The sequence below is a fragment of the Balaenoptera acutorostrata genome, chromosome 2 (assembly GCF_949987535.1).
Source record: "Balaenoptera acutorostrata chromosome 2, mBalAcu1.1, whole genome shotgun sequence".
Taxonomy (NCBI): Eukaryota; Metazoa; Chordata; class Mammalia; order Artiodactyla; family Balaenopteridae; genus Balaenoptera; species Balaenoptera acutorostrata.
In genome coordinates this window covers 7,307,214-7,322,211 of record NC_080065.1, presented here as the reverse complement: position 1 = coordinate 7,322,211, position 14,998 = coordinate 7,307,214, and the positions used below count along the sequence as shown (strand labels likewise).

The 14,998-nt window shown below is 49.0% G+C and overlaps 1 protein-coding gene across 1 annotated transcript in view; it reads right to left on the bottom strand.

The window, feature by feature from the left end:
* ICE1 (interactor of little elongation complex ELL subunit 1) overlaps positions 1–10,878 on the bottom strand; it is a 58,952-nt gene extending 48,074 nt beyond the window's left edge. The window contains exon 1 of the mRNA XM_057540553.1: positions 10,362–10,878. Coding sequence (XP_057396536.1) covers positions 10,362–10,445 — 84 coding nt within the window. The 5' untranslated portion in view covers positions 10,446–10,878. The remainder of the gene's footprint in view (positions 1–10,361) is intronic.
* Positions 10,879–14,998: the final 4,120 nt, after the last annotated feature.

The following is a 14,998-nucleotide window of genomic DNA, read 5'->3' as shown; positions in this document are numbered from 1 at the left end:
TATGCCCAGGAGAACTGAAAACATGCCCATGCCACATTTGTACACTCTTATTTAAAGGAGCATTTATTCACACTAGCCAAAAAGTGGAAATAAACTAAATGGCAACTGATAAATGGATGAACCATCATCACCTGATGAATGAATAAATAAAATGTGGTACAGCCATGCAATGTGAATATTTGACAATGAACAGGAATGAATGGCACATGCTACAATGTGAATGAACCTTGAAAACCTGCTCAGTGAAAGAAGCTCGTCGCAAAAAGCTACACGCCGTATGATTCCATTCATATGAATTGTCCATAATAAGCAAATCCAGAGAGACAGAAAGTAGCCTAGTGATAGCCAGGGACTTGCGGGCTGGGGAAGGGGGATGACTGCTGATGCTTAAGAGGTTTCTTGGCGGGGGCACAGGTCAGGGTAAACATGTTTTACAAGTGGCGACCAGGTTGTGTTAACTGTGAATAGGCTAAAAACCACCTAACTGTACATATTAAAAGGATGAACTTTATGGTAAGTGAATTATACTTCAATAAAACTGTTATAACTAAATTAAAAACCAGGAAGCATGGGCTTCCCTGGTGGCGCAGTGGTTGAGAATCTGCCTGCCAATGCAGGGGACACGGGTTCGAGCCCTGGTCTGGGAAGATCCCACATGCCGCGGAGCGGCTGGGCCCATGAGCCACAATTACTGAGCCTGCGCGTCTGGAGCCTGTGCTCCGCAACAAGAGAGGCCGCGATAGTGAGAGGCCCGCGCACCGTGATGAAGAGTGGCCCCCGCTTGCCACAACTAGAGAAAGCCCTCGCACAGAAACGAAGACCCAACACAGCCATTAATAAAATAAATAAAATAAACACAGAATAATCATTAAAAAAAAAAAAAAAAAAAAAACCAGGAAGCAAAATAAAAGACTCAGAAGATTTGATGATAAAGCTGAAAAAATGTCCTCCAAAATTTAAACACAAACAAAACACAGACGTAGGAAAGAATGAAGAAGAAATAAAAATCAGAGTGTCAGTGCAAGAAGTATCACATGCCCAACAAGAGTTCCAGTGAGAGAAGAACGGAAAAGATGGAGAGATCATTAAAGAAATACTGATATTCAAGAAGAAAGAACCAAGAACTGAAGCCAGAAGTTTCTAAATTGAAAGGGCCCAGCACATGGGTACAAATTGGATCCAAACCATGAAACGTGAGCACAAAATTTCAGAGCATCAGAGACAAAACAAAGATCCTATGAGAATCATGACAGAAAAAAAATCAAAATGAAACAAGTCATGTACAAAGAACCTGGAATCAGAATGGCTTTAGACCTCAACAATCCTCTAGAGACCTAGAAAGCAAGTCTTCAAAATTTTGAGGGAAAATGAATTCCAAGGTAAAATTCTGCAGAAGCTATCAGCCAGTCATGATGGCAAAACAGACATTCTCAAACCTGGAGTCTCCACAAACTCACTTCCCAGACATCCTTGCTCAGGGAGGTGCCGAAGGATGTGTAAACGCTCCACCCAAATCCTGGAGTAAACTGAGAGAGGACGAGGTGGGCGCAGGACAGAGGTAAAGAGAATCCAGGAAGGCAGCTGCACACCAGACTGGAGCAGCTCTAAAGGCCCAGAAGGGGATTTTTTTCCCTTAAGAACAAAACGACAGAATTATCTGGTGGAATGAAGGCATCAAGATGATATTTCTACCCAACTGGCAGAGAACTGCTAGCGCCATGTAGCGTCATCACGCATTTAAATGGATTCTTTTTTAAATAACCTCCTTCTTTTCCCATTCTCTTTCGAGTTCTTTGCTAGCCAATCTCATCTTCCCAGCCTTGCTTCCAGATGCCATTCTGTAATGTCAAGAACTGTGCCAGAGACGTTCCAGAAACCTCAGGCTCTACAGTTAGACACAGCTGGATTCAAATTCCTGTTCCACCACTTCCTGGAAGGGTGCCTTGGGCAAACTGACTTAACTTATCCCTGCCTCAGTACTATTTCCAATGTTATAGATAAGGAGACTGAAACACTGGTTTGGGTGTGTGTTTGGGGGGTGGGGGGTTACCTAACTGGCTTCCTATCAGGGTTAAACAGAATGAGCCATATAAAGCGTTTAACTTGGTCTCTGACACATAGTGAACACTCATTAACATTTTCAAGATGAAAACACTGAATTAAGGAAATAGTCATTCAGCCGGGAAACAAGAAAACACACAGGTAAGGAAAAATCATCGTTAAGTTACTCCATAGTTTGGCTCTGAATAACAAATAGTCATAATGATGTCAACTCCAAATAGTGACCTAAGGGAAATCACAGCTGCACTGAGAGGACTTTTTCTGGGGGGCAGGGGGCAGGAGGGAATGCTCAGGGGTGCTGGGGTACAGGGCAGAAAGACAGCTCAATCTTCACCTTCCGAAGTCAGAAATCAAACAATACGCCTAAAACTGAAAAACAAGAAGCAGCAATATACATCTATTATCTAACCAGATGAAACACACGGAGTGCAAACAAAAGTGGTGTCTCTCGAGAACGGGGGCAGGCTGGCTGGGGGCTAACAAATTCTGTTCATCTAGCTGTCTCTCTAAACTATGCTCATGTATAACTCTGATTTTAAAGACTTAAAATCACAAAACACAGCATTACACAGGAAAACAAAACACAAACTGAGAGAGGACCACTTCTTAGTTTCCTACTGCACTCCAGTCCCTAACTTTTTTCCTATGGCCTGGCTGAGTGGCAGCTTGAATCTGGTCTGTTACTGCAGTGCCCTAATAAAACATTCTTTGGTTTTTCTCCAATCTGATTCAAAGGTCACTTAGGTTGGTTGCAATCAAGGTCTCTAACTAATGGATCTCAGAACTGTGAATGCTGAGCGGGCTGTGTCTAGGTGGAAGGCAGTAGGGCCCTTCTGACTCACGTTCACTGAACGGGTACACACACCGTGTGCCCTCGCTACTGCTGTCCAGCCTCTAGGGAAGGACGCGGGGTCCAGGGTGTTGTTCTTCCTCTCCAGGAAAGGGGAAGGTGTCCTGGCGTCTCTGATTACGGCTTCTCTCCCCGCAGTCTTGTCCTCTCCTTCTGGAACTTCTATTATAACATCTACTGGAAAGCTCAGATTTATCCCCAGTTCTCTCCTCTCTGCTGTCATAACTCCCACCTTCTGTTTTTCTCTGCCTTCGGGCCCAGCTCCTCAAGCTCTATCACGCTCACCCACTCACGTGTTCACTAGCACAGCCCCCAGAGCAGCCCTCGCCCCTGCCCCCCATGCCACTCAGATGCGCTCCCCATACCACCACCACCCCCCCCCGTAGCACACTGTTCATTTCAGCCATACAACAGCCTCCTGAACGCCACCGTGAGCGTGGAGCACCGAGGAAAAGAAAAGAGAGGCAGTGCACTCTGTGCTCCCATCTCCCCCCCCTTCTCGGGGAAGCGGGATCAACGTGGTGGCTAAGCACACAGGGTGAGGAGAGGGGGCCTTGGCACGGAGCACGCAGTGGGCCTGGGGGCTGAGAAGTGGACAGAGGAGACGGCAGTATAGTTAGGAAAGCGGTTTTACTGAACCACTAAGTACAATACATAGACACAGAGCAAACAAGGAAATATACAGATGATAATGGAATAACTAAATTGCCTGAGTCGACCTCAGATTATACTAACATTTGGAGATGGGAGATTCTTAGCTGTGGGGCTGCCCTTTGCACGGACAGGCCTGCCAGCTTCCCTAGCTTCTACTAACGATGTGGCCAGAGCACTGCCTCATCCCCAAGGGGTGGTGCAGACAAGAGTTCACAGGGCAGGCCTGAGACTGCTGTCCTTAGAAAGGCCTGCTCGAGACGTGGGCCCTTCACTGGCGTCTGGGAACCTGGATTTCTGGAGGGTTCCCATCATTCCCCAAACTGACAAGAGTGGCGCCCTGTACCTCAACTGTGCAATGTGGCCGATGCTGAAACCTGCTTTCCTTCTGGGAGTCTGGAGTTTTGGTACGTGCTAGACAGGGGGTGCCCACGCGACCAGCCCCTAGCAGTCTTTGGGCTCTGCGTCTCTAATAAGAGTCCCTGGTAGACGATACGTCACACGTGTCACAACACACTGCTAGAGGAATTCATGAGTCAAGTCACTCACCTGGTTTCCTCTGCACGTCACCCCACTCGCCTTTCCTTTGTATCCTTTCACTACAATCCTTTCACTCCACGCCCTGGAGCAGTCCCTCTAGGGAATCACTGAACCTGGTGTGGTCTTGAGATCACTAATACAGTGTAACCACCAAAAATGTCTCCAGACCTGGCCAAATGTTCCGCAGAGAATACAAGGCTGTACTCAAACTTCCCTGAACATGAAAGACAGAGAAAGACTAAAGGAAAAAGGCTGAAGAGACGTGACGATGACATACAACACATCTTCCTTATAGGACCTTGAACCAGAAAGGGAAGAGCTACACCTGGGCCTAACCTAAGCACAATCGGATGGGTCTGTGGGCTGGAGAGAAGTGCTGCACCCTGCACCGAGGCTTACACCCTGACTGGAGAGCTGTGGCTCATTCTGCTGACAAGTGCTCAGGGCTCGAGGAAACACTCCGTGGAGAGCGCAGGGGAGGGAAAGTGTACGTGTGTGCACACCCATGATGGAGTGACTGCAACCATCTTGACAACCTGTGAATGGGGTGAAGAGAATACCAGAGCTCTTTGCACTATTCTGGTAACTTTCCTATGAGTCCTCAATTATTTCAAAACAAATTCTTTTTTAAGACCACACTAATCTCCTTGATTGCTCTGCTGTGGGTGATCTGCTAACTGGTCAGCCTGAATCCTCTCTGATAAGCCAGATTTCCTCCTCCTGTTTGCTAACTTTTTATTAACTGCTCTTACTTAAAACTGAGAGTCTAGGTCGAGCTGCGTCAGAGCTGAGTGTGCCTCTGAATGGTGAGACGGGACCCCGGGTGATGCCCTCCGGCACAGTGGTAAGAGCCCACCCCCCACCCCCCCGCACCTGCACGCACCCACCAGGACGAGCTGAGAGGCTCCGGCGCCCGGGAAGGCAGGCTCCGGCCTCGCTGGCCTCGCTTTCCTCGCCTCACCTTCTGCCTTGTGCTTACTCCATCACAAACTCCGCCCCCCCTCCCAGTCTTCGCATGGGATGCACCCTCTGTCCACACTCTCCCTCCATCTCTTCCCCCTTGTTTAGTCAGGAGTCATCCTTCCGGCCTAGACCCCCTTCCGCTACACAGCCTTCAGCTGTCCCTCCTGGACGCTCCCAGGGTGCCTAGACCCCCTTCCGCTACACAGCCTTCAGCTGTCCCTCCTGGACGCTCCCAGGGTGCCTAGACCCCCTTCCGCTACACAGCCTTCAGCTGTCCCTCCTGGACGCTCCCAGGGTGCCTACCCTGAACGCCCCCCCAAACAGCACAGGTGACCCCTGACCTACATGTAGCTGACCTGTGCAGGCCCACTTTTCCTCAAATATTTTTCAATAAGTACGTGTACTTATTACACTACAGTTAAACGGTGGTTGCTTTTTCACTCATCCGTAACCTTAACCACAACACAAGCTCCATGCCTCTTCTGTTCATGGTTGTATTCCAACACGTGCCACGGCATCACAGACGCGGTGACGCTCGAAAAGTGTTCACTGAATGAATGAATTACAATTTCGTGAGCACTCTTTATAACCACTTACAAATCAGCATGTCTAGGGACAGGTAGGTTTCAAGTTCCAAACGATGAAGTTCCAACCACTGGCGATTATCAGTGGGAGTCCAACAAAAGTTTATATAAATAATTCGCTCAAACCTGCTCCAAGGACAACCAGACACCATTTATTCTGACTCTATCCTAGTTACATGAGCTAAACAGTATAACTATGTGCTTCAAACTCCCATCTGGATTCCCAAGAGAGTTAAACTGTTTCACTCGGCAATGACTGAAACTAGTGAAATAAAAGGGCCTCTCCTTCACCAGAATTAAAGGGACTTATGCCAGCTTGACTTAAAACCACTCAAGACTTGTTTAATTGTACACAATATCACCAGAGTAAGGATCCACCTTGGCTTAGGATTCCCAAAGCTCGGCAACCCATATTCACGCTGGGCTACAGATCAGTGATAAACCATTATAACCAATAAGGATGAGCAAACAGATAAGGTGATGTGAGAGACCAGAAAAAGAGAGACTAGTGGGTATCTCCGCACCCACTAAAGAAAAAGAGGGCAGGGAACTCCCTGGCCGTCCGGTGGTTAAGACTCTGCACTGTCACTGCTGAGGGCTCGGGTTCAATCCCTGGTCAGGGAACTAAGATCCCGCAAGCTGTGGGCACAGCCAAAAAGAAAAGAGAAAGAGGGCAGGGAGGAGTGAGACAGGAAGGAAGACTTGCAGCGCACCCAAGCACTGCTCCACTGGGCACAGGGCCAGCCAGCCTCCCACGGAGGTTCAGAACGAAGCCACAGCACTGACGCCAGGGCTCCTGCAGGCAACACGCTTGTAATGTGCTCCTGTATGTTCTGCAACGTCCAGAAGTCTCAGTGTGTTAAAGCTATACAGCAGGATGCCTTCTCTACGTACAGAGCCTCTTTCGTTTCTCCCTGGTACAATTTTAGTTGAAATACAGAACTTGCTGTAACACTATGTAACCCTGCAGAAACTTCTTTTCTACCGGTGACCGATCATGGACCTACTACCTGGCAAATGCCATCGCCTGTTCTCTGCCCTCCATCTTTCTCATCCTGATTTCCTGTAGGCTTCCTGTGTAGCTCTGTTTCTCCTTGCTTCACCACTCCATGCGCACCTTAGTCATGAGCCCGCTGGGTTTCTGTTAAGAGACAGAACAAACACACTTCTCCATTCTCCTATCCCCACCCCTCTCCAAATAAAATTGTTACAGTGAACTCAGTGCCCATCTGGCCCAGCTGCTTCACTATTTCCCTGGAAGTATATCACAGCACCTTGGAGGCACCTCGCACTACAAACAAATGTGAAAACAGCTGAAAACCCCCTATGCTGACGTCATTCCAAAGCTTCGCTCCTACATTTCCAACGTCTCTCCCATCTTGGTGTCTGCTTTTTCCTACCTCTACCATAGTTCTCAGAGTCACTCAGGATTTAAATCTCTGGACCTTCTACTTTCCTGACTTGAGATCTGTCCACTCTTTGCAGTTTCTCATACTCAGAACCTTTTTCTTCTCTATTTCCAGTCCCAAGACCCTTAAATTAAGCCACCCTTTTATTACCACTAGCATGCATCAGTGAAATCATTTACCTCCTCAATCCAGCATGCACACCACCACCGGTTATTTTTACTACAAACACTGCTCTTGTGCAGTAACCATGCAAAACCCTTCACTGTTCATGATGCGAACGGAATTAAGCACAAAACTTTAAAGTGGTTACCATTCAGGTAGTCCTCCATAATCTGCCAGGAACCTATTTTTCCAGCCTTACTTTGCAATATTAAAGACTTGTTCCACGGACTCCACTCACAACTAACCATTCTCTTCCCCTAAAAAAGCATTCCAGGCAACAGAAAACCCCAATGCAATGGAGTACTGCAATCTAGGAGAGAGGTCTGCAAACTAAGGCCCTTGGCCTGTTCTTGCAAATCAGGGTTCCATGGGCCATAACCACACCCACTCCCGCAGTGTTATCTGTGGCCATCTTTACACTAGGCAGGCAGAGCCGAGTATCTGTGACCGAGACCACAACACCTCAATATTTACGATGCTGCCCCTTACGGAAAAGGCCTGCAGACCCCGGGACTTAGGGACTTCACAGGACAACTCCTACTGCTGTTTTGAGAGCCAGCAGCAGGAACGTGGCACGGGAGGGAGGAAGGCGGCGCCAGGAGGCTACTGCAAAAACCCCCGGGGCCAGAGATTACAGCAGTTCACACAAGGGCGGAAGCAGTGGGGAGGGTGAGAAATGGGTGGCTAACAAAGCAGCCAACAGAATCAGCTGATGGACTGGATGCAGGCTGTTAGAGAAAAGTGAGGAACCACGGATGACATCTAGTTTCTGGCCTAAGCTACCAGAAGGATACAGTTGCTACTTGGACCAAGATGGGGACTACTACGGGTAGACCAGGTTTTTGAAGGAAAATCAGATCCACAACTGGACAACATAATTTACACCAGTCGTTCTCCTGCACAAAAGCCTCCCAGGACTCACTACCCTTTCAGAGTAAGAACCCAAATCCTTACAATGGTCTCTAAGGGCTCCCACAGTCAGGCTCTCTTCTCTCTGACTTCATCAAACTCCCTGATTGCTACAGGCTGTTTGTGTCCCCCACAAAATTCATATGTTGAAATATAATCCCCAATATGATAGCCATTTGGAGACTGGTCCTTTGCTAGGTGAATAGGTCGTAAGGGCAGAGCCTCCATGGACGGAATTAGTGTACTTATAAATGAGACCCCAGAGAGCTCTGAGCTCTCTCCCCGCTTCTGCCATGTGAGGACACAGCAAGAACGCATGAAGCAGGCATCGTGCTCTCACCAGATACCAAATCTGCCAGTCCCTTGATCTTGGACTTCCCAGCCACCATAACTATGAGAAATAAATTCCCGTCGCTGACGAGCCACGCACGTTATGGGACTTCATTAGAGCAGCCCCAAGCAGACGAAGACACCAACGTGCACTCCACCCTGCCCACAGCACCTCCCTGCTCTCCCTGAGCACACCAGTCAAGCTCCTGCGTCAGGTGTCTGACATTTCTATTGTCTGGGATGCTTTTCTTCAAAGACATCAACAGAGTTTATTCTCACCACCTCTGCTCAAATACAACCTCTGTGAGGACGCCCTATTTAAATTCCACTAGCCCCTGGCCCCTTCCTCACCCTTTTGTTCCCCTCCCTTCTCTGCTCACTTTATCTCCAGCACATTTATTACCTTCTCACATAACTTGTTTAATCTATCTCCTCCCCCCACCTCCTAGAATGGAAGCTCCAAGAGATGGAGAATATTTGCTTTTTCCCCCCACTGTGTAACTGCACTGCCTAAAACACAACAGGTGATCAATAAATATTTGTTGAGTAACTAAACCGGCCCAAAGAATAAATATAACTCGCGAAAGAGTCAAGAGAACTTCACTCACATTCCTGGGTTTTGAGGGAAAAAAACGAAAGCACGTTCTAAGTGCCTACGTGAGGCAGCTCAGCTCAGGCAATGATTTTACTAGTAGCTCTCCCTCTATTTCAGAGTGCCAGCACATGACTTTCTTTTCTCCCTCCCCTACTCTCAGCCCTTAAATGTTTGGGATCAGTTCATAGATGATGCAGTTTAAAATAAAAACAAAACAAAACCCTAAGCTTATCTAGCCTACATTCCTTTCTGGTTTCATCAGTGCTCTCCGCTCTGCGCTACACTCACACCACCCAGACTTCGTTCTGCTCCTCAAAGACACCTTGGTCCTTTTCACATCAATCACCGCTCGCCCGTTAAGCCCTCTACCTAGAAAGCTCCTCTCACACCTCTGCCAGTCTGCGTCTTCTCATCATTCAGATGTCCGAACGCCACCACCTCAAAAACACCCTGCCTGCTGCCACCCCAGCCAAGAGGCCAAACCTCCACTCCAACTCCTCCTTTATTTTCCTAACACTTAAAACCTTCTAAAGTCTTACTTGCATACATGTATCTTATTTATGACGGCAGATCTCACCTACTTTGTTCACCACTATGTCCGTGGTGCCTAAAACACTAAGTAAAATAGGTGATAATTTAGTTACATGTCAATACCGTAGTAGACAATTCCGCTTTACCACTGAAGACACTGATAGCCAGAAGAGAGACTCCTGATATCAGATAGCTGGGAGAGTCTACTGGAAACGACTACTTGGGACTATTTCCACGACTCCGTGAGACCTGGGGCCAGACACTAGCATCTCTTCTGTCACGGTAGCGCACAGACCGCGCTACAGTTAGGAACCTCCAGGATCTGCGTGCCTTTAATCGATGAACGACCCTCTCGGCCAATCCGCAGGCCGCATAAGAACCTGCCCCCAGGCAAGAAACATTTTGAGGACGGACCAACACAATAAAAAAAACCTTATCCTGGGAAAGGTAGCTTCCCTTGTCATTTTGACCAACCCTCATCTACCTACAAGTCAGCCCTGGGGAACCCTGTGACTGCATAATGGCAGCAGGGGGCCCTCCAGAACTCGCTCTCCACCCACTGCATCCCAGTAAATGAATACTGGATCCTAAACCTAAATAACGCAAAGGAAGCCGTTCCCAAAACAACTGCAGGAGAAGGGCAGCGGGGAGGGAGGCTTCCGCCCGGGAGTGGGAGCAGCGCGCGGAGACTTCACGCGCGCGGCCCGACCCGCAGACGGAGGCCTGGACGGCCGGCCCAGCCCCTCCGCACCCTCGGCCCGGGGGACACGCCGTACCTGCTGCAGGGAAGCGCAGCCCTGACAGCGCGAGAGGTCCGCCGCCGTCCCGGGCGCCGCCGAGTGGGTCTCGCCCGGCATCATGGTGCCGCCGCCGGGCCCGGTGAGCCCGCGCGCCTCAGGGACCCGCGACCTCGGCCCTGTCCTGCCTCTGCTGACGCCGCCGGGGCCGCCGCCTGCCAGGCCGCTTCCCGCCGGGTCCGGGCGGGTCCATCCGTGCACAGAGGTCCCCGTGGAGCTGACGAACCACTCTCCCAGCCAGAGCTGCCTCGGGCACTAGAAAGAAACGCTACCCGGCGCGGCCCCCGAGCGCGACGCAGTCCGGCCAGGACCCCGCCCCGCCCTGGCTCGCTCCTCCCCTCGCCGCGGCGCGGGGCTGCCTGAAGCGCTGCCTGAGCAAAATAGGGAGGGGAGCCGCGCCGATACGGTGGGGAAGACGGGCGCGAAGGAAACGTCGAGGAGAGAAGAGACATCGCAGGGGCACTTCTTCCACGGTGTAGGGTTTACTCGTTCATTGCCGGCTTGCTGTGTGGCACACTTCACATAGACACCTAAAACCTTCAACGAGGGGGAGGTGACCTGAGCATGACGTCACTCCAGGCGCCTCATGGTCCTGAAGGACCCCGCACCCGGACGGGCCAGTGCGCGATTCTTAACTGGAGGGACGGGCGCTGTCCGAGTCCGGCCGGGTCCAGGAGGAGACGGCAGGACTACAGCTCCCAACGCCCCGCGCGGCGGTCGGACGCCGAGTGGTTCCTCCGGCCGCGCCCGGTGCGCTTTGGCGCCTTGCCTTGTTTGTCGTCGCCGCTGACCAGTCCTTCCTCCGGGAGCGTCTTTCTTCCCCGCAGCTCCCCCCGCCTGCTGTGTCCACTTGCCGTCCTCGGCCTCATTCCAGACCCATCCCCGCCGCGTCCCTGAAGCCTCGGCTGTGGGCGCCGCCACCCACTAGGTGCCAAGCACAGCGCCTGGCCGAATCCTCGGCGACCCTGCCACTAATTGGTAGCTACTACCAAGTCTTATTTTTAAAATCTCTTGGAAAGGGAAAAAAGAAAAGAAATCCTCACCTGACCGCAGTTCCTGGATACATTCAGGTCCCGATCTTCTTGTTTGAACCGAAGTTTTTACCATCTGCATTCCAATACCCACTGCCACCAGAATCTCTTTTTGATAATCACAGCTTGCTGCCATCGGTACCTTGCTCGGAAGCCTCCCGTGGCTTCCCGACGTCTGGTTAGAAAGTCCAAATTCTTAACATTCAGTACAAGCTTTGTATGTGTTAAGGAGACGTCCAGACCTTACCCGCTCCTTCCTAAATCTTCAGGATGGAAATTGCAACTGAAAACACCCCTTCCAAGAAAGCATTCTGGGTTCCTCTCCAAATAACGCACCCCTGCCCTTGCTTACACGCTCTGTGGCTGACGATTGCTGTGAAGTGGAGGGACAAGGTATCCATCCAGCAGATCCCTAGATTACCTGTAGTGGGCACTTAAGACACACCTGTACTTGTCTGAAGAGGTGCTGTGGGATGCGAAGAAAGCAAGAGTAGGGTTAAAAGTGAAAGGAGAAGTAAGCAGATGGACAGCGGGGAAGCAGGTGTACCTTGGAAGAGAAAGGGGAAAGGAGGCCCTTGCGGTCCTGGTGACTTTCCATTTCTGGTTTCCGATCCCAGACAACTGGTCTTAAGAGTAACTTCCTTTTCATTTAAGGTTTCCCAAATGAGTGTTTTTTCCAGAGTCCCCTTCGTGGAGGAGGCACCAGCTTACCCTCCAGCGTTATCTCCCTCTGCGCTGCACCCAGGCACACAGCGCACCTCCCCTTGCTGGAACTGGGAACCCTCACTACTGCCTTCCTGCCTTTGGGCCCCTGCCCTTGTCTTCCCCCAGCTCGACAGGCTGTCGTCCTCCTGTTCCAGGCCCCACGTTTTACCTCCACGACTGCAGGTAACACCTACGTCCCTTTTTGTCCCTTAGCACTGAGCAATTTTTTTTTTTTTAATAACACCACATTTTGACTTGTACGGTGGTGATTTTGATGTCTTAGAGGTTCTTCCTTTTAAACGCTGCAAAGCGCTGTACACTGTAGGTGCTCCATGGATGTCAGAGTGAGTCAAATTTGCTGCAGCTAATTGAAGGTGAAAGAGAATAAGCACTTCCATTCGAAAGTGGAAGTGCATTTGTTTCAACTTCTGCCTTTCTCATAAGATATTTAAAGAAAAAAAAAAGTCTGGGGCTTCCCTGGTGGCGCAGTGGTTGAGAATCTGCCTGCCAATGCAGGGGACACGGGTTCGAGCCCTGGTCTGGGAAGATCCCACATGCCGCGGAGCAACTAGGCCCGTGAGCCACAACTGCTGAGCCTGCGCGTCTGGAGCCTGTGCTCCGCAACAAGAGAGGCCGCGACAGTGAGAGGCCCGCGCACCGCGATGAAGAGTGGCCCCCACTTGCCGCAACTAGAGGAAGCCCTTGCACAGAAACGAAGACCCAACACAGCCATAAATAAAATAATTAATTAATTAATTAATTTAAAAAAAAAAAGACAGGGTAAATGCTTAAACCTTTCCCTTAAAAAAAAAAAAAAAAAGTCTGGTTTGTGTAATGTAGGGTGGGCAAACTTTCCATAAAGGGCCCCATAGTAAAATATTTTAGGCTTTTGGGGCCATAAATATGCAGGTCTCTACTGCACATCTGTGTCATCTTTTGTTTTTGAAAAACCTTCTAAAGATGTAAAAATCATTCTTACCTGGCAGGCTGTACAAAAACAAGTGTCATTATAGTTCATGATGGCAATTGATGTTGGCCACTAGTTAAGGAATGCTGAAAATAACATTTTTCCTCTTTCCCACATGAAGGGCCACACCTCTTTTGTCATTGTGATGGAAACAAGCAAGCAAACGTCTACACTGCAGAAAGTGGTGAGCAATGGCTTTGGAACCAAACGCCTACCCTTAAAGTCTCTAGCAAGTGACCTATTTGAGCTGGTATTTCCTTACAGAGGACTAGCTATAATTTAAGTGTAAAATGACAAGGACAGGGCCAAGTCCATAGGATCTTCTATACAGAGGGTAGGTATTAGCAATTCATTGATGGTGTTATGCACTTTGGAAAATAGAGAAATAATATCCCCACCCTACTCATTAAAAAAAAAAAAGTTTGGTTTTGTTTGGTGTTTTAGCTTTTTTTTTTGGTCAAAATTCCAAGGAAAGCTGTGTTTTTCTGTCAGACTGTCCTAAGACCTGGAGGGATGTCTAGATTCTGACTCTGATTTGGTGGACCCCTTGCCTGTAGAGTCCAGTTAGTTACTTAGAGGAGAAATAACTATAAAAGTCTGAGTTCTTGCCCTACACCCTCAACATCATCTCCCAGATACTTGGTAACTTCTCACAATTAAAGCTTTAGAGTATAACATAATTAAAAAGTTAATTAAATTGATGATTTAATTTATTAACATATGATTCCACTGAAATGGCTAATAGATTTTGTCTAGAAGTCAAGGCTTTTATCACAGGAACTCAAAATGGAAAGTTGTTTGTTGTTCGAATGTTCTTGTATTTTGTTTTATGAAGAGCTATTCTTTCATCTGTTGCATTTACCCAAAAGAAAAATAAACTATGTTTCGTCTTTCTTTTAAAACCCTGAGAGATGTCTTATGGAGTAGCTGCAACTCTAGCTGTCTACAGCTCAGTGATATTATCTGATGGAGTTGTATTAGTTTCCACATCTGTGATGTAATGCTAACATAAGCCCACAAGATGTCTGTCTTTCCCTGTCTGTGGTTTAGGCCCAAATGGAATTTCCAGCCATATTTATTTATGATATAGCCCTTTCTTACGGGAGTAGAAATGCCGTCTTCTGGGGCATCCTGTGTGGAGGTATTTTGTAGGAGCCACCTTGCCGTCTGCCCAGTCGAGTCCACCGTGTTTGGTTCTAGCGTGACTTTGCCTCGGTGTTTCTTACTACCCTAGGCGATGGTGGGGTTTTGATCATCCCCCAGGGATCGGCGGCAGGCCCTGTGACTTTGCTTACAGCCCAGCTCTTAAGTTCGGGGGGTAAGCATGTTACTTCTTCCTGGAAGATCGAGTTCACTCAGAAACCAGAAGAACCCATTTTTGTTTTAAAACAAGCATAATTTGGAATAGAATGCAAAACTGATACGATTGTTAAAGCTGAAGCACAATTTTAAAGGACTTTCATGGTTGCTAAAGCCCTCTCCGGGGGAGTGTGGGGTATTTTGTGAACATCTGGCAGCTGTAGCTCCTTGTCACGTGAGACAGTTCCTGCGGTCTCAGGGATTTGCTTCCTAAAAGTTCCTACACTACAGTCCCAGTAACTTCTGGCGCCTTCCGGCCCCACGATCATCTATACAGTTTGTGAGGCCAAGTGTAAGACGAAATTGCCAGACCCCTTGTTCAAAACTTCTGAAGAATCTTAAGATGCAACAGCAAAGCACCAAACAAGCACAGAGCCCTTGTGAGTGTGGCTCACTCTTTGACAAAACAAGTAGCACACTGAGGAAGTGGCCCCGCCAGCCACCCTCTTTCTAACCAGACTTGCTCCCAGCCCTGCTCACCCTGGGTGGTCCCACCCCCTCCCAAACCAGAGGTACAGGGCTGTGTCATCACTACTTTCAGACTCAGCCTGCCA